We start from the raw sequence: 19,569 nt of genomic DNA on the forward strand, positions 1-19,569 counted from the left end.
ACACAACACAACACAACACAACACAACACAACACAACACAACACAACTCAACACAACACAACACAATACAACACAATACAATACAATTTACATCTTCAAAAAACTTAAATGAAACTATCTTCTTTTTGTATGTTGCGCTGTATATCGTCACCTGAAATGCAAAAAGGCGTAACAATATCGTAAATGAAAAGTCGTGACTATTTTAATTAGGATATATACTTAAATAGAATTTTAGGAACAATATGGCTTGTATGAAGATGATAAGGTACATTAAGCGGTATCGAAAGAAAATATCCATATGGGTATCAATAGTATCGCCACCCTAGTATCGAATACCGATTTACCCTGTATCGAAATAAAAGTAGCGCTACCAAAATTATATCAGCAGTATCGCAACATCCCTATGCCCAATCCGGGCATCCTCTTGATATACAAGTTCCGATTTATACTGAAAAATTTTTGTATGTACATAATTTACGTATTAGAACTTTTGTTCAAAAAGTAGAAAGTCCAGCCAACCGTAAAAAAAAAAAAAATATGAAATGGAACAGAAACCTTTTACTCCGAATTCACAGTGCGAAGTTAGCCACTACCGAGAATTAAAATAATATCGTTATCTTAATATAGAAAGATAGAGACATCCCGTTTGGACTTTTACTTAGTTACGGCAGAAATACAGAAATTCAGCGACGATGTAATATATTCAGGTAACGATATGTATGCATATTTTTTTATAATAATATCAAAACAGACAGGCAATGATCGTAAAATCTACAAGTTTATCCTTTCCGCTTCGTAACCTTTATACAGTTGATTTTATTGGACTTGCATTTCCTAACATTTTACCAGCATACACACACGCGCACATCTTTGTACATATATAGTATGCCGGCGCATATGCCGTTAGGCTCTTCTTATCTGTATCTAATAAAAATCGCATTGCAAACAAACGTACGCTTTTTTCCAATTATGAGTTACAACAGCTGACTGCCATTAGCAGCCCTTTTTTGTTGGGGTATATAAAAGACAATGGCATAATAGAATGCACGTCAGATACCGCTGCCAAGTGGGACATTAACGGAATACACCACAGCGTCATTAGAGCACAACTAACAAATAATAACGGTTGTTTTTTCAAAGACTTCAAAGACTGCCTTGTTGGTGCATAATTTTTGTTGGCTTTCGCGTAAACGTCGTTTCCGAATTGTGTGTGTGTTTTTTTTTGTGACATTTAAGTGATCTCCTCAGTGCAAAATGCTTCTTTTAGGATTTTTGAAATTATGTCGGAGAATGTTATATTTCTTACCATTTACAGCAGTTCAAATTCCTGGTGTTGCAGCCCAACAGGGTGAGTGTGGTCAATAATTTTTAATTTAATTTCGAAAGCAAATGAAAATTAAAATCATTTCTACAAAAAAAAAATAAACGAAAAGAACTTGTGCAATTTAGAATTAAACGAAAATTTTAACATTTATTCTCAATTTAGAGGGCTATTTCATTAACCGCCTGCATTCATACATATTTCTCGTCGTCGCAATCGTTACACTTCATTAGCATTTAAAGCCATATGTATGTATGTATGTATGTATGTAAGCTGTGCTGAAATCACATACATTTGTATGTAATTACTAAGCGTTCGTACCGCCCAGCTGCCAGCATAGAGATCCGTAGCTGACAATGACTTCCGTAGGCGTGATGGTTTTTGTACAGTGGCTCATGCGTACATACTTACACATAAATGTACACATACTATACATATATATGTACTTATGTTTTTGTGAATGGATATAAATATTCTTTATTTTCGTATAATGAGCTAATTTTTGACCGGTATTCGATTGTTTTTACGTTTACTGGCCCTCTATGCTAATGTTCAGTGTTAAATGTGTAGAACCAGTGAATAGAACTAAAAATATACATAAATATGTATGTACTTACCTTTTCATTATTTTGAATAAATTGTTTAGATTAATACCCATGTTTGTATGCATTTATGTATTCCTGAAGCGCCAAAAGGTAAAAGTCTTTTAATAAGGAGTTTTCTAAAAAAAATATTTATTTCAGTCAAACGTTTTGCGTTTCAGATGTTTAAAGAGTTCAGCGGGCTTCAGTGACTTAAGGCATTTAATATATGTATAAATATTACTATTTTTCAAGCACTTTGTCGTGTTTGACTAAAAGACAAGAAAATTCCAGAGTAACTTAAATCAGACTTTTTAGCATCAGGATCGTCAAGGACATGCTGTTATTCTTTTATACATTTTAATTTGTCGATAAATCTGATAACACTGTTCAACAAACTTCAAAAAATTTTAGGTGATGGGAATCGGACCAACGGCATTTGATTAAGCTGGTCAAATAATGAAAAAGTACCACAGGATTTGAAAAAGTTGGTTACCATTTATTTTATATCTCAATTTGAAGTTGGAGAAATAAGATGCCAATGAGAACGTATAATTTAAAAACACATTTTCCAAAGTTTACGGAGCGGGAAGGGGAGGGCATCGGAGGAGTTTTTGGCACAGATTAATGGTCAATTGAAATTTTTTTTTATATGTTTATATATGTATATATACATATATGTGTCTAAGTATGCAATTTGTGAGCGATTCCAAAAAACATCATTGTACTTGTTTGTTTTTGAACCTTAATAAATTCACCACTTCAAATCGATATAAAAAGGAAATGGGAACTTACTTTTACAAATGCTTTAGGGCTTATTCATATTTTGACCTCTTTTAATGAATCCAATTGGTGTTCCCATCACTTTTTGAGTGTTGCACTGTGTAACGTTTGGTATAATTCATATGATTATCTACCTTAGGTGTTGCATAGTACAGTGTCCAGTACCTACATACATAATATGCGCCTTTTTCCTCAAATAACGTATACGAGTGTCACTAAAAAATCTTTAGTATACCTAAGAAAGAAACCAATTTTGCTAAATTAGAGGGAAATATTGCAAACTTCGTCTGTTATAGCCTTTTTCTTCAAGTATTTCTCAAAATGTTTAATACAACAATTTTCGTGTTTAAAGCAAAGCAAAACACCATACGAATCAGAAGGGTTTGATCTTTATTAAAATACTTCGTATTATTGTGGCCTTATCGGCTTTTCGGTTCATCTTTTGGAACTTACCAAATTTGACTTTCATTGATTATAAACGCGACAAAAATCAAATAAGCTCCTTAATCCTTTTCGAAATGAAGCATTTCAAATTTCTCTTGCTTCCTATATCAAAATATGAGTTTTCATAAAAACTGGACTTTGCAACTTTTCACTCTAAACTAGCGATTTGTTTCAAACTGATTTTTGAGGGAAAATTTTTTTTTTTTCTTTGAAAGATATATATAGCTGCTTGGTCCTGTGCATATACATTTGTATCTAAGTTACCACCTATTACAATGGGATTAAACTGTCTGGACATGGCGTGCTTGCATTTCTGCAGCGCTTGTATGCAATAATCGGCGCGTGCCTTTTTTCTTTTTCAACAATTTTCAAATAATTTGGCATCCAACGCGCACATAGCTTTCTAACGGCCAAATGTTCATACAATATTGAATGTATGGTAGTAGTCTGAATGCCTAGGGCCGGCACAATGTTACTATCTGTCAAAAAGTTAATCGATGCACTATTTTTGTGTTAATCCACGTCGGAAGTTGCTAAAAAATTTCAAATTTTACCATCATTTTACGAAGATCAGATCGACTCAAATGGCATTAGAACTGCGGATTCTAAAGACTTTTAATTGACCCTCATATATACGCGACACGGCGTTGACATATGTATGTATATCGCTTGCGTATCGGCCGAGCGACACGGTTTGCTATCACACCGCATATGGTGGTATCGCGCGTCGCGTCGCTCTAATGTGCACTGCGCGCATGTCGTGGCGCTTTCATATCGCGTATCGCTCTAATATGCACCGTGCCTAATATTTAGCAAATACTTTATTTATGTGTTAAATTGTTATTAGTATATATATATCAACATACTAATATATTTATATCAAATCACCCTGTCTAGCATTGTGCGTCGATTTCGGTAGAAGCGAATTATTTTAAAAATTACTTATTTTTATTTAAATAAGGTTAAGTAATTACTTTAGCGTACAAAAAGCTGATTTTCCTTTTATTTTGTTTATCCTTTGATTTTACGAGCCTTGCGAAATTGGTTAGCTTTAATATTCGAAATAAATATACTTTTTACAAAGTTCATCAAAACGTTATGTACTTTCTTTAAATATAGCAAAAACTTACATTTTTTAGGAAGTTATTTGTGAATGTAGTCAATACATTTAAATTTCTTTTGTAACCGGATTATTCACGGATTTATAATTTAAAAGTAAGTAAAAATCTTGTCAAAGAAAATGTTCAACTTAAGGTCAGTGCAGGATCTGAGTCGACACATAAAATAGAACGTACATGTCATCCGTTTATTAGCTTGGGGTGCACTGGACCCCGTGTGACCATTGCGGGTTAATCCGCTTATAAATAAGCTTGGCAAAAGCATACTGTCAAAACAATTGCGTCGAAATCAAACAAAATTGATTACCCCAACCACAAATCTAAACTTCAGCATGACGTATACGCCATGGCGGCTACGCACATGCAGTTTTATTTAAATTTCCACCTCTTTAACAAATTTAAGTTATCGATGAACTTCGCATAAATGACAAAACTAAAGGAAAACATGTATTGGTGAGCATCTGCATTGTCAAAGACTGTGGTTTTAATTAAGATAACTAATCTACTGTTAATGCCAAACTAGTTTTTAAATAGTTTACCGAAACTAATTAGCTGAAAACTCGTTAGCCACTTGTTTAGTAAACTTTCTTAATGTGTGTGGGTTTTTTTTTTTTGTAAAAAATTTGGAACAGAGTAAATGTTAATGGGCTTATGTATGTATGTATGTGTATAAAAATTAAGAATAAATTTAGTCAGCGTTAACTAGTCATATTGTAATAATTAAAAATATTTTACTAAATTTGTTAAAGACCTAAACATATTTTAAGTGGTTCTAAAATGTATAATGTTGTTACAATATGATAGGCTGTGACATCACAAATTTTTCCTACACACAGTTTTTAAGTCGACTAGGAACGGGGCAGATGGTTTATTGAAAGCAGGAGTTTGCCGTTGCACCGCTATTGGAAAAATGCATTTTTTTTCAAATGATGTCGCTTGCATCAGGGCTCATCAAAATCATGAGCCTTAAATATGTAGCAAAATTTTTGTTGAGGTAATTTCATCGAGAATAGGCGAATTTTTTCTGGAATTTCGAGCAATTATCCCCAGAAGAGTTGGCATCCCTGCTTTCCAGTTACCAAATTTCAGTGAATAAGACACATTTGCTCTCAGTGAGAAAACATACATGAAATTACGATAATACGGCTTCCCATGGCACCCCAATTACGTAATTCGCTCTCTCATTCCCAATTAGCCTTCGAATTACGTAATTCGCCATACAAAATTTTGAGAGAGAATTACCTCATTTGTTGGTAATTCAGATCGAACTACCATGCGAATGACGAACGAATCGGTGCCTTCTATAAAATTTATCGAAAATGTATCGAAGTTTTCTCCGGCCTGTTCCCATTTGCTGGCACTTTTTCTATTTGCTGGAAAATTAATAAGGAAAATATTCTGTATATAAATTAAAATCTTTGATAATAACTTAAATTTTTGCTCCAAAAATAATAATAAATAGCGGAGAACAAGAACAGGAAGTGGAGCTGCCAAACGAATTACTAATTTGTGTAGTGGAAACAAATTGTGTTCTGAAAAACTGTGTTTGAAGGAAGTTAAATTTTAAAACTTACTTGAGAAAATGGCCCTAAGTAATTGAAAAATGTAATCGAAAAATTTTCGAACGTACCTACTTTGTATGGAAGAAAATCCCTGACACAGTTAGCAAAATAAATCGTCAAAGATCAGCGGGGCTTTTACCACTTCGAAATTTGTACGTTACTATATTAAATAAATTTATTGCGATACAAAACTGCATACGAAATTTTTATTAAAAATTGAAATTTTAGTTAAATTTTGCAAAACTTTTAAAAATTTTGCACAGTCTTAAATTTGAATTTATATGGTTTTTTTTATAAAAAAATAATAAACATTAAACAAACAAAAGAATAAGAGAATAATTTTTCCGGCACTATACTTATGTATGTACATAATTCATAACATCGTAAAAGCCGTAGTGCAATCATACAATAACACCACAATATGGATGCCAAAAAGTGAAGTCAAGCAACTGAAATCACCTTCTTTTATTGCACCATGGTACGGTTAAGCTTTTTAAATGAAGTAAAAAGCTTTATTCTAGTGTTAAGATTGAAATGCGCTTTAATGTCTTAGCAATAGTGAACTCCCAGTAAAATGCAATGCAAAGACACAAAGCGTTTTGCCTCAAACTTAATTTTTTGCTAACTATCTAATATTGGAAATTAATGACTTCCAAGGTGTATCTACAACTGAAACTACTTTTGAAAATTAATTTCAACTTGCAAATACTCCACTAACGCTTTAAATTTTTGATGAAAGTGCAGCCAAACCAATCGAGTTGTGCCGTGACTTCACTGCATAATGTGACTAATTTCACAATTAATTTTCTTCTAATTCTTGAATCTGGCAGACTTTTCGGAATTACTTACATTGCCACGCTGACAGTACTTTTACACTTGAACTACAATACATTATCAGTTTGATGCAAAGAACAATCATTATATACATATGTATGTATGACATGTTTGTAGAAATTTATATTTTCTTCAAAAGTTGTTGCATTTTTATAATGGCTTTACTATCTTTTACAATTTTTGGTTGATTTAAATTTTTAATTATCCCATTGCATTGCTTGCTATAATACTGTTGGTAAATAAATATCACTCAAAATACAATATTTTAGATGGTAAATGTGTATGCATTAATACATTATTTTTGTCTCTAAAAAAAATTAATATTTTAACGGTTCTTTTGCGCTATTAATTACAGGGAATTTCATTTTCACTGTGCTCGAAAATCATTTAACCTTTGCGGCTTTGTAAGCACAAAATGTGGCCAGCACACCTAGCCCCGCATTGAGGGCACGCACTGGTTTACTAGCACCCGACAAGGCGCGCATGCCCAATGGCAGTCCTTTGCCACAATGCGTGCGAAAGCCATTGAAGAGGTACATATTATTAGTATTGGCATTCAAGATGGCAAACTCCTTCTTCGCTCCCTTGGACACCAAGCGAAAAGTGATGCGCTTAGCTTTGAGCGGCGTCACGCGGTAGTTGAATGTATGGAATTTGCATTTCTGCGAACTATCACCGCCCTTGGGTTGACAACATGGTGTTGGTGCTTTGTAGTAGCCAGGCTTCTTGCCACATGCGCTGTCCGACTTACCGCCGCCTTTGCCGCCCTTACTTTTACCATCTTTGCTGGCCGGTTTCATCCTGTAAGTAGTGAGAGTCGCTTCAATTACACAACAGGTGCATGTAAATATGTATGAGTCAAATTAAACACAAACAATGCTGAAAAAATAAACTACACTTACTTGTGCAAATACAGTAATAGCTCAGTTATGCATATATATACTTGGCGTAGCATGGGAGTTGCCACATCTGTCTGAATCTGTTAAATGAGTTTTGCGTGTAAGCGATTACCCAATGCATAGCACACTTCACATGTAGAAGTCTGATGGGTTTTGATTTTTACATAAAAATGGTAAATAGCAGTGCAAAGTATGCAAAACTGGCCTATTTATTAAGCTATGACTGACTATTTAAAAGCGTGCGTGTGTGCCAGTGTTTGATGTTTGATGGGAGGATGGGAGGATGGATGCTTGAGTGCGTGTAGTCGCATTCTGCATGCCAATTCGCTTTGTGATTTTCTGCATGGCTGATTGCCGCTTAACCGTTGGTGACTTACATAATGGTTGAGGGCTTACATAATGGTTGGTGGCATTTGTGCGCCTAATTGCAGCTCTGACAACTAAGACGTTTCACTTACTCAAAAATTTCTGCAATGCTTATACCACGAAATTAATTTCTTTATCGCTTTAGTGTCCGCCTTCCGTCGGCAAATGGTAGTAATTCGCGTAAGAAATGCCATAATTTACTAATCTCACAGATGCGCAGTTTGCTACGAGTCTAGATCTGAAAAGCATCCATATGTCAATAGTAGTAGCTATGTTTTTTTTTTGTAATTGTACCAGGTAGTAAATTTAGCTGTCTCCTTCCTTTCGCAGAACATATTTATATTTGTGTTATACTCATACTAGGTCAAGCAGTATCATCCATTGATTATTCTTCGCTAAGTCTGGTCAAATATACTCTTGATTGTCGCCTAAGCAAGCGGGCATCATTGTTGTACCACAGATATTTCGTACCAGTTTGAAGGCGATCTCGTCTTAGGTGGATTAGTACTTAGTCTTAAGTAGTCATGGTAGAGACAGCAGCCCAGTAGGAAAAGTAGTAATGCGTTATAAATAATGTAATGCATTTCTTATGAATTCTAGATTCGATAACTGTTTAATATGTAATCAGCATTCTTATGTAATCAAAAAGTCGCAAAAAATGCATATTTAAACACATCCATTTCTCGTTTCTAGGTAATGCAAAATTGAATGCCCCACTTTTCTTAGGACATCGCCCTGGGAAAAAAAAGCATTTTCGAATGTGAAAAGGGTTGATTTACTAATTATTTTTTCGATTACTATACATTACATTTTCCCACTGGGTGTATATACTACCCTGCCCACCTTTAGTTCATACACTTTGAAATATTTCTGCTTCACGATTGTATGAACGAAATGTGTGGAGTGTATGAACTAAAGGTGGGTAGGGTACGCATTTACATAAGGCTGCATCACCCTTGCGGTCTCCCCACCAGAATTATAAAATTTATTATTAATATTAACATTTACGTGAGCTAGACCGATTTCAAAATAACTGCAAAAATCTCATCTGAGGTGATTATTTAGAAAAAAGTTTTAAAAACTATTTTCATTCAAAAAAAAATTGGGAGTATTTTCAAATCTATTAAGCTCACGTAAATCTGAATATTTTCCCGAAATATTTTGGCACAAGCCTTAAAATAAAATCGATTTTATATTTCCAATGGAAAAACGGTACCCTTTTTTTAGAGTGATGCACCCTAATATGCATACATACATATACACATTCGGAGTAGCATTTTCGCTTTGCTATTTTGTCAGCAACGTCACATGCGGTTGATTCACATAATTGCTTAAATTTTTTGCATCTCTGCTTTTTTCTTAATTGCCTAAGCGTGTATTTAAACACAAATTTATGGAATTATATCACCGAATTTTGTGATAAGCACATCATAACGCATGTAAATAATTTTTTTAATGCAATTTGAGGCAACGAATTAATGTTTCTTTGTGCTTGTGCTTCGTTGCAGCATCTTCTATATACGACAACCCAGCCGAATGGCATCTCGACTATCCGGATTGCGGTGGGAAAAAGCAGTCACCGATTCTTATCAACACGAATAAGGTGGGTATTACTCTAAGACAGTATGTATAATAAACCCTTCCTGTATCATTAAAAAAAAACAACCGTAGCCACCGCGACAATGTTAAACTTTTAAAAATAATGCAACGAATTCAAATTATATTGTTATTACAGCTGGAAATTTTATAGTCTGGACACACTATCGTATATTTAAGATACATTTTTAATTGATGAGCAAATGATGGGGCTAAACTTTTGCTGTATTCCCACTTCACTAAAATCTGAGTTTTCGCGAAATCTTTGAAATCCAGCGGAATTTCCCATATATTTTCATGATTTCAATCAGATTTTAACGAAATCTTATCGACATCTGCTCGCCAATTAAAAAAAATTTTATTTAGGCGCCACTATTGAGGAAGGTTCCTAAAAGAATGCCACAATTTTTGTTATGAAATCAAGTAAACCCTTATATCTACGTGCTACCTTTATCAAATCAAGAAAAAAAAACGATTCTTCATTTAATTTGGGCGCTACTGTTGAGGAAATTTATAAAAGTGCCTAAAAATACGCAACCAGTTTTGGGTCCCGCCACGCGAATCCCCTCCCAATGAAAAATTCTTTCATAACGACCACAGCAAACGTTTAAAGGACCGCGATTTGAGGGCATGCACCTTGAGTGTGGGGACCCTTAATGGGGAAGCTGCCTCTGCCCGGCTGGTTGATGTCCTTGCGAAGACTTGCATTTGTGGACGGAAGAGAAGGACGAGGCGCCCAAGGATCTCTTCTATAAGCGCTTGGAGCGCATAAACGACGCAAAGTTGGCAAGGGAAATTAAGCCTCCACAACGAAACTTCCGATAACGAACTGAGGCTGTTCGATTTTGCTGTGCCCTAAACATGGTAGTAGGCAGTGCTAAGTTCCAGCATAAAAAGATTTACCAAGCTAAAAACATGGCTGTCACCAAATCGAAAAACAAGAAACAAAAATCGGGCATGTTATGATAGACGGTGGGCATTGAAAACGTGGACTAATTCTGTTTACTTGGTCTTCCAATAATATTATTGTTTTTAGAATAAGTGTGCATAAATTATATTTTTTTCTGTTAAGGAATAAAGTGGTTTCTATTAAAAAGACCTTAGCTTTTCTTTTTTTTGCCTTTGGCATATTGGCCTTTTTTCTCTTAATATGTTATTTAACCTATTTCACAAAGTTTAAATAATGAAAATTAAGTTTATGGAAATCGTAGTGTTAGTAATGTTTAAATATTTCGAATTTCTACTAGGCATTGAAATGATAAAATCTTTGTGACATTTGAAAAATTGTATAAGGAAATAGATTTAATGACTACTATTTTCAAAATAATGACACGCATATTTTTGAGTCCCGATTTTTTCATCCAAATTTCTGTCGTTTAAGGGCTGTTTGCAGCTCACAACAAAAAAAAAAACGAAAAATTCGTATGAAATGACGCACAAGAAATGGAAAATAAATTTTCTTCTACCAAAATTTCTTAAATCAGTTTGCAGCTCTCACTAAAAAAAATGGTGCTTATCGCTAGCTTAGAGTGAAAAGTTGCTAACTTCGCTTTTAATGAAAAATCATATTTTGAGACAATTGGCTAGATGAATTAAAAAAGGGTAAAGGTTCTCATTTTTTGTATTACATGTCTCGTTTATATTCAATGAAAGGAAGGATGCTAAGTCCAAAAAAATCTCCGAAAATTCGATAAGCCAAATAGTTCGAAATCTTTCTTTTAGTAAAGATCGAATCCCTCTGATTCGTATGGAGTTTTGCTTTGCTTTAAACAGGCAAAATATTGTATTCAAAGTTTTGCGAAATACTCCCCTTTACAATTTTTAAATTGGGACTTAGCAACTTTGCACGCTAAGCTAGCGATATTTATTTCTTTAAGAAAATTTACAACAAAAGCAAAGTACTTTTTCAACTAACAGAAATAATGAAAAATTTTTCTTGTGATTTTTTTTGAGAGCTGCATACAGACCTTTAATGCCGACTTTTTAAAAATTTGTATTTTGAGTTAAGGCCTTTCTACATTTCATTACTGTACTTGAAACATTTTACAGACGATACCGATTAAGATTCCGCCTATTACATTTGGAGCCTATGGTGTTTCCCTTTCCGATTATGTTGTCTTGGAGAACACTGGATCCACAAGTGAGTCTAAATGCCCTGCATTAAAAACTACTGGTTATTTGCTATTTATTTCTATAACTGCTACAAAACTACATACATTTACATATTCTTTTAAAGAAACATAACTCTTTTCTGAACATTTGCATTCTTTTTGCCAGTTAAATTCAATATACCCCCAACGATAGAAGGCGGTTTTCCATTCATTAGCAATGGCTCACTAAACGGTGTCTACGAAGCTTTAGAAGTGCACTTTCATTGGGGTTCACCGCTGTCCAAAGGCTCCGACCATCGAATCAATCAGAAACGTTATGATCTCGAAATGCATATTGTCCACAAAAACACCAAATACGCCAGCATGGAAGAAGCGATTGCATTCGAGGATGGCATATCCGTAATAGCCGTGCTCTTCAAAGTCGACAAGGTATTTAACAAGTAACTTCACTTCGAATTTTTCAATGCAATTGCGCCTCTAATATTTTTGTAGCTCGCACTTGATATTTTTTCTCCTGGCCTAAACACAATCTTCAACTCAGTTCCATTTGTTGCACTTTATGAATCGACCGTAGCTACACAACGACTAATTCCACTTGGCTCACTACTGGGAAATATCAATCGTAACCATTTTTATACTTATCAAGGTTCACTGACAACACCGCCATGCTCCGAGGCCGTCACATGGATAGTTTATCCCGAGGTCTTACCGATTTCGGTTTTGCATGTGCGTGAGAGATACATCCATATTTTAATTAAAAAAAAAAAATGCTACAATTCTATTCTATTTTGCAGTTGAATAATTTTTGGCTGGCACGTGATAAGTTTAATCACAAGCTGTGGAACACATTTAGACCGTTACAACCTATAGGTGAACGCAAGGTCTACTATCGGTATTAATGGGAGCAGTTTTAACGAATAAAAGAAGTATGGGCAATCTCAAATTAATCTTTTAGAAACATAAATTTATTGTTAAGAAATGCAATTTTTTGCAGTAAGATAATTATTAGTAATAGATATCAAAGAAATCTTTATATAAAAATAATTTTTTATGCAAAAACATATAAGGCTAGTAACATATAGAGGCAAAGCTGAAATTAAAGTAGTTAAATTTTTTACAATTTTTTGTATGCAAATTGGATTTTAATAAAGCATTTTTAATTACTTAGATACTTACATTATTATGTTACATTTTTTTAGCATGCCAGTCATAGCGTTCATATCTCGGCCTATGTTGAATATCGTCATAGTCAGTTGAAGTAACGGTACGGCCAGTTGTTAGCCATTTACTGATGTGATCGTCGACGAACAAGAGGACGATATTCAGCATAGGGCCGATTATTTTATTTTATAAGCCTGTAATTATATATTTTTCTACATTTCATTTGAAATAGTTAGCAAAAACGGATTAAAAGTAGTAAATAATTAGTACCTTTTCTACTATTTTAAAATGCGTGACCGAAATAGACCTGCCGAGAAAGTGAGGTTAAGTTACTGACAGCACCTTGTTATTATTACACCATGATGCGCATACACACATCGCTTAGTCCCAAAGGCTATTCCAAACTTTCTGCAGACTTCAGGATTACACGAACTGTAATGCGGAGTAGAGCGCACAACAGATCGCAGATAGTTCGCAGTCCTTACCTCTTTTCACTATCATTCTATCTAGGTTTGAAACGGCGGGATTGCTTATTGACAGTCTTCCAACAACCCGTGTGGCATATTTTTGGGCGTTCGCTTTTGTCCATAAAAAATTAAATCGAGCTGTCTCAAAGACCGATAGTATTTAAATTAAAAAAGGCTCGCCCCTTGTTCGCAAATGCATGCTGCCGCATCACTGCAAGTAAATAAACCTCATTTATTCATAAACTATGGTTCATAATTAGCAATGACTGATTTTTGCAACTAAGTTTCAATTAGGCATTTAACTGTATTTTTCGCATGCCGGACCTTTCCATCAATTATAGCTTAGAATTAAGAGAGACTGTTATTTAGCAGTATTGCGGCAGTGTGGTCGCAGTGTTGTAAGATTATTTCCCTCCCTTAATTTTTTTTTTGTTTTAATAAAAGTCAGCGATTTCTGGTTGTCAGCGTATTACGACAGAAATTTTGTTTTTAATTTTTTTCGAAATTATTTTTATTTTCCTTTTTTTAATCTTAATCCTCATGTGTGCTATCAAATGATATATGTACATACATACATATACATACCAATTAACCATCAGTTGGCTTATGTAAGTGCATTTATACACATTTTTATTTATTTACAATTTGGTATTTCATTTTTTTCTTTACTAATTATGAGTTTTTTTTGGGAGAAACAACAAGCTCCTAATGGTAGTCCTACTTAGTTGCTAAAACTTTAGGTACTCATTAGGTATTCATTCAAAAAATATCCACATGTGTCGTTAAATGTTTTTTTTTTGTTATTTTAACAGGATATGTGCAAAGAGACAGCCTGACGTTCTACATGTGTAGGTATGTAAATATGTTAGTGCATATGTTTAAGCTGCGATTGTGCGAACTCATCGATCTATCTTATAGCCAAAAATACCTGCACTCGTAAATTACCGTTACTTAACTATTTACCCATCAGATTACAAGCTCACTGTCGTCGTTAATATTCTCAAAACAAAATCAAAAGCTCTTTTTATTTAAATTGTGTCTTGGTGCGCACTGAGTTACTGGCCTTTTCACCTCTTTGTGGTTAGTAACAAACTCTCAATCAAAGTTTACATCGTTGCAGCTTCAATGAACGAGGTACTTTATACAAAGCTTTCAGTTTGGTGGTATGGCTTTAAAATGAATAGCCATACATACATATAAATACATATCTATGTACATACATATGTACATATGTACCAACTTTTAAAATAACTGGAGTTGTTTTAAAATTTTCCTATTTCACTAATTTTATTTGTGACTTGATTAAAAGTGTGGTGTCATGTTTTGTCTTTTCTTCTTTGGTTTTAGATATTTTTTTGCACGTTTGTCATTTTGCGTTTCTCGATAGATGGTGGTAGGTCTTATTGAGTATGCAATTTTATACTATTATATGCATATATGTATGTGTTTGCTAACATGCGTATTTTTTCTTTACAGCTTACATACTTATTTATTTAGAGCTCTTGCCTGTGAAATAGAAGAAGATATAAGAAGAAAGAGAAATAATTGAGCATAACCACTTTTATAAATTTAGTGTTTTAACAAATCGGGTGATAAGCATGCCAATCGGGAAGGTAGAACCAATCTGGAGTCAGCCGAATTGCACATTTAGACATACATACGTTTAATGTCGTTGTAGCAGCATTAAATTGCAAACCATATCCAAAAATCGATTTTTTTTCTTTCGTTTCGTTCTCTTTTGTGTTTTTTTGTTTGTGTCTATCAAAATTTTAAGCATTAAAGCAGAGTACATCTAATGGAAAAGCACCCAGCTGGAGAATACCAAAGAAAAGGGAATGCGCGGATTGTAGATACCTAGTTGAGTGTGTGTGTGTTTAGTCAATAACATCGAGAAGCTGGAATATACTCATAATTTGTATTGTATGAACTTGAAAAAAAATATATGGATTACAAATGATTTTATATTATGTACACATAAAGGTGTGAAAATTGCCAATGTGGGTTGTATGAATCAACATTATCCTAGTAGTTGCTTAACTCGTATTTATATAATATATAATGCTACAACGTAAAGAAAATCTTACGAAAATTTAATATCCTTATACTATGACAAGAAAATGCGCAACAACGTCCACAAAAAAAAATCTAAAATATCAACGCTAATTTTTTTTTGGTTACCCGAAAATTTTCTAAACATTTTGATTAAAAATTTTATGGCAATTTTTTTTTTAATTTGATACATTTCTTTTTTTTTGAAATTTGTGCAAACTTTAAAGCTTTTATTTATCATTTTGAATTTTGGTGCTAATTCATTGACCGCAGCTGTATATATGGCGAGATTCTCTTTATCACGCTGTTCCAGAAGAATGCTTAAATAATTCTAACTTACTTTCAATACACACACGGGTGAATTTCCTTAAATTGAAAAAAAAACCCTAGCAAACATCGACAGTTTAGCATTTTAGACTTGTCAAATACTGTGGAGCAATCACATTTGTGCATACGGGTATTATAACTTTGTTTATAGTTATTTATAAAACAAAAAAACCCTTACAGAAACTAAATAGAAAGCGAAATCATTTAGGCTATGTTTATCCTTTTTATACTCGTCCCTTCGTCTGGATAATATTAAAAATGGCCTCAAGCGGGTAATAACCACAATCAGTTGTAATATTTCAGTAACTTCTATAGCCAAATTGTTAAACACTTATACATACTAGGCAGTTCTTTTATTAAAAAAATTTATTATATTAAAAAAATTCTTAACTCGGCGTAGCTCCGCTCAATTATCTCATTACGAATCAAAATGATAACCGACTCAAATGGATGACCGACCTAATGCAATGATATGAAATGCATGACTTTGATTTCATTTTTCAAAACCATTCCTATTTATTATCAACAATTTTGTTATAAATCTTTTTTTATTAATATAACAAATACATAATTAAACATTGACCACAATAGTTATTTATAGATATTTACAAATATGCCTCAGATACATACAAAATATATACAACTTGAATTAACTTATGATATACAAATATATGAATGTAAAATCTCTCGACACGCTTGATGATGATGGCTTTTAATCGCAATCATGGTAATTTTTCTGCTTCTAAATACTTACATATACCGGAGTGCTTGAGTTCGGCATACGTACGTGATCGTGAAACTGTTCAGGGTGATTGTTTTGATGAGCGAAAAGGTTAGCTTAGAATTGAAGTGCGACTCTCTAATGATTTCAATTTGTATGTTTTTTTGTTTTGTTTTTATCGATGTATGTATGTATGTAAGGCATAACGTATTAAGAGAACACACATAAATTAATGTTATGCGCTCTTAAACTTATGCATGTATATTCCATTTATATCTTTTCCCGAAAATCCAATTAGGCGCGATTTGTATGTTTTATGGCAAATGGTGTAGAAAATTACAACTTCGGTTGCACAACAATAATGGGCTCATCCCTAAGAGAAATGGAAAATGTGGAAAATTGTTTTTAGTGTTAAAATGCGTGAAGAGAAACATATGCAATTGAGTGCCAAGAGTGGTTAATGATTATTGGTTAATAATGCTTGGGATAGTTAAGTTTTTGATAGAGGAAACATAAAAGTTCGCTGACGCATGCACATACATATACATGATTTTAGAGCGGAAATATATTCGTTGGATGATATCTGCAATAAAAATGATAATAATTATAACTGTACGCCAATAGCTAAGGCAAACAAAGCGAAAAAGGTTATGCACAAAATTTTTAAAAATAAATACAAACCGTTTGATAAAAAGCAAGTGAAGGCATGATAATTTGGAAACACACTTTTCACCACTCAACCTCAATGAATTTGAGTTTTCAATATCTTATTCATCACTTTGTTTAAATACTGTTAGAAATAAGAAGCCTGAACTAAGGAATGCTGTCCAACAAAGGCTTAAAATATACATATAAGTAACTACCAGATATACATATGTAAATGAAAAAGAAAACAGCCCGTAGTTGCTGGCCATTTATGAAGTGTTTTCCTATGACCCCTACAGAGGGTAAATGCAGCGAAACGTTGTTTTAACCGTTGAATATTAATACATATAAAGGGGATTTAGAAATTTCATCATTCGCCACCACCAACTATCATGCGTGATTAACCGCACAGCCTATTTGACTGTCGTAACAAAAAAAAAAAAAAAAATTTGAGACAATTTTCTACAAATTGTGTGCAATGTTAGTAAGAAAATAAGGGGTGGTGCGGCAAATTTTGCTTTTAGAATAAAATAAAATACTTTGGTGTCGAACAGAAGTGTATTTACAATTTAATATTTTATATATACTTAAACGTAATAGTTAAAAATAAGCGAAAAATTAAAACTAACTGCAATCATTAACAACTTCAACAAAAGCAAAATAAGTAAGTACAAGTGAACGAGAAACGTGCAACTACTAAATTAGGCTACATACAAACGTAAATTGCAAATCAGGTTACAAAATAAGAACAACTTTTAATGGAAACATTAAGGAGGAAACAAATTTCAAAGGGAAAATTTTGATTCATAAGGAATATTGCTTTAGTGGAATTACTGCTTTTTAGGAAGCTCATTGTAAGAGGAAAAAGTGCACTAAAGAACACATCAACTTACATATGCTCAGGGTGATTACGTATGCAATCAATAAAATCTTGAACTTTCAACTGACTTGTGCAGATCTTATGAATGGCCGTGAACAATGGGAATCTGTAAGCAAAAATTTGTTAAAATTATTAGATATTAAAATAAACAAACAGTGCACATTTGTGTGCATATTTACTTTTCTTCCAAGCCCTTGTTCTTCAGCATGTAATTCACTTCTTCGGCGGTGGGTGGACCTTGCAATTTCTGTCCATTCAACATTTCGTTTTCGAGTTGCTCGATAGTTTTTCCGGTTTTCACAAAAGCCTCTGCAACGCGACGGTTACGACCACCTATTAAAGAAAAGAAAAAATACAATTGTAGCATATTTAAAATTAAACTTCTTCATCTCTACAATGACCTACCATAGCAAGTGGTAATCAGATCAGCAACACCACAGCTCTCGAAGAATGTTGATAGCTTGCTGCCTGGGTAGAAAACATCAACAAATCGTACCATTTCCATCAGACCCAATCGAATGACGGCTGCCTTAGTGTTGTCACCTAAACCTAGACCATCGATGAAACCAGCACCGGTGGCAACAATGTTCTGCACAATTAAGAAATATTTACTTGTTATACTTTATAATATAAAATTAAATTTCACTAATACAAAACGTAACCCACCTTGAGCGCACCACAAACTTCAACGGCATCAGCGTCTTCCACCACAACAACTCGGAAGAAATCAGCTTGGAAGAGATCACGCAGTAGTTTAGAATACTTAATATCCCGGCAACCAATTGTAGTTTCGCAGAAGTTACCCTGCGCCACTTCATTGGCCAAATTGGCACCCATAAGCACAGAGCAGGGAATCTATAAGAGAGATATAGTATATGAGCATTTGTTTGACATACGTTCGTATAAGGTAATCTAAATTATTGTCGATATACCTTCAAATGGCGGGTAATGATGTGGGAAATAAGATCGATGCCACCGCCTTCGGCCTTGTCAAAGCCCTTAATCAGCGAAATAGCTATAGCATTGGGCTTAATTTTACCCAAAAGCGTTTTGCAGAAGTTCGGGATGAACTGATGTGGCACAACGAAAATGAGAATATCAGCGTTTTTGCACGCTTCAATGAGATCCGGTACAGCGACCTGTAAAAGAGATGAAAGAAAATTAATGGAATCCATTCGCGTGTATACTTTGCATGTACTCTGCTCTGATAGTGGTTAATAAATACTTTATATAAATAATTCATTTAATAAATCATGATTGTTCATTGAGCGCCACAAATGAGCGATTGGAGGCGTCACATTGTCTAATATTGTTCCTAAGCGATAAATCAATTTTGTAGTACTCGGTTTATATTAGGTATATATAACAGCTTATTGACGCCGACGTTGGTCTTCTAATCATACCATAAATGAAAATTATTCGCGATAAATATGCGGATTTTATTTCAATCCGATAAAATCCTGCCAATTGGCCAATAGGACGTAATTATATGATTATTTATTGGTATTTAAGGTGTGCACGTGTTTATATCTGTATATTTGTATACGTGTATGTGCATTAGGGCGCCTACACAATAAAAGTTGCAGTTTAAAAATTACTTGTTTGATTTTATTTTTACAAGCTTTGTATGTAAGTAAATCTTGCAATCAATTTTGGACCAACTTCCCGATGACCTAGAGACTTGAAACTTCACAGCTGACTCAG

General features: G+C 33.8%; 2 protein-coding genes across 2 annotated transcripts in view; one reads left to right on the plus strand and one right to left on the minus strand.

Moving 5' to 3' along the window:
* The window catches only part of LOC118737951, a 43,957-nt gene extending 31,412 nt beyond the window's left edge, over positions 1-12,545 (plus strand). The window contains exons 8-13 of the mRNA XM_036468786.1: positions 7,053-7,176; positions 9,376-9,511; positions 11,554-11,644; positions 11,782-12,044; positions 12,108-12,341; positions 12,410-12,545. Coding sequence (XP_036324679.1) covers positions 7,053-7,176; positions 9,376-9,511; positions 11,554-11,644; positions 11,782-12,044; positions 12,108-12,341; positions 12,410-12,514 — 953 coding nt within the window. The 3' untranslated portion in view covers positions 12,515-12,545. The remainder of the gene's footprint in view (positions 1-7,052; positions 7,177-9,375; positions 9,512-11,553; positions 11,645-11,781; positions 12,045-12,107; positions 12,342-12,409) is intronic.
* A 3,603-nt stretch (positions 12,546-16,148) lies between these two features.
* LOC118736939 (glycerol-3-phosphate dehydrogenase [NAD(+)], cytoplasmic) overlaps positions 16,149-19,569 on the minus strand; it is a 20,013-nt gene continuing 16,592 nt past the window's right edge. Inside the window, exons 4-9 of the mRNA XM_036467095.1 lie at positions 18,798-19,004; positions 18,532-18,720; positions 18,271-18,454; positions 18,045-18,198; positions 17,879-17,971; positions 16,149-16,713 (exon numbers count right to left, since the gene is read on the minus strand). Coding sequence (XP_036322988.1) covers positions 16,677-16,713; positions 17,879-17,971; positions 18,045-18,198; positions 18,271-18,454; positions 18,532-18,720; positions 18,798-19,004 — 864 coding nt within the window. The 3' untranslated portion in view covers positions 16,149-16,676. The remainder of the gene's footprint in view (positions 16,714-17,878; positions 17,972-18,044; positions 18,199-18,270; positions 18,455-18,531; positions 18,721-18,797; positions 19,005-19,569) is intronic.

Source organism: Rhagoletis pomonella, unplaced genomic scaffold, assembly GCF_013731165.1.
Source record: "Rhagoletis pomonella isolate Grant_MI unplaced genomic scaffold, Rhpom_1.0 Rhpom_scaffold_00004, whole genome shotgun sequence".
In the NCBI taxonomy this organism is placed as follows: Eukaryota; Metazoa; Arthropoda; class Insecta; order Diptera; family Tephritidae; genus Rhagoletis; species Rhagoletis pomonella.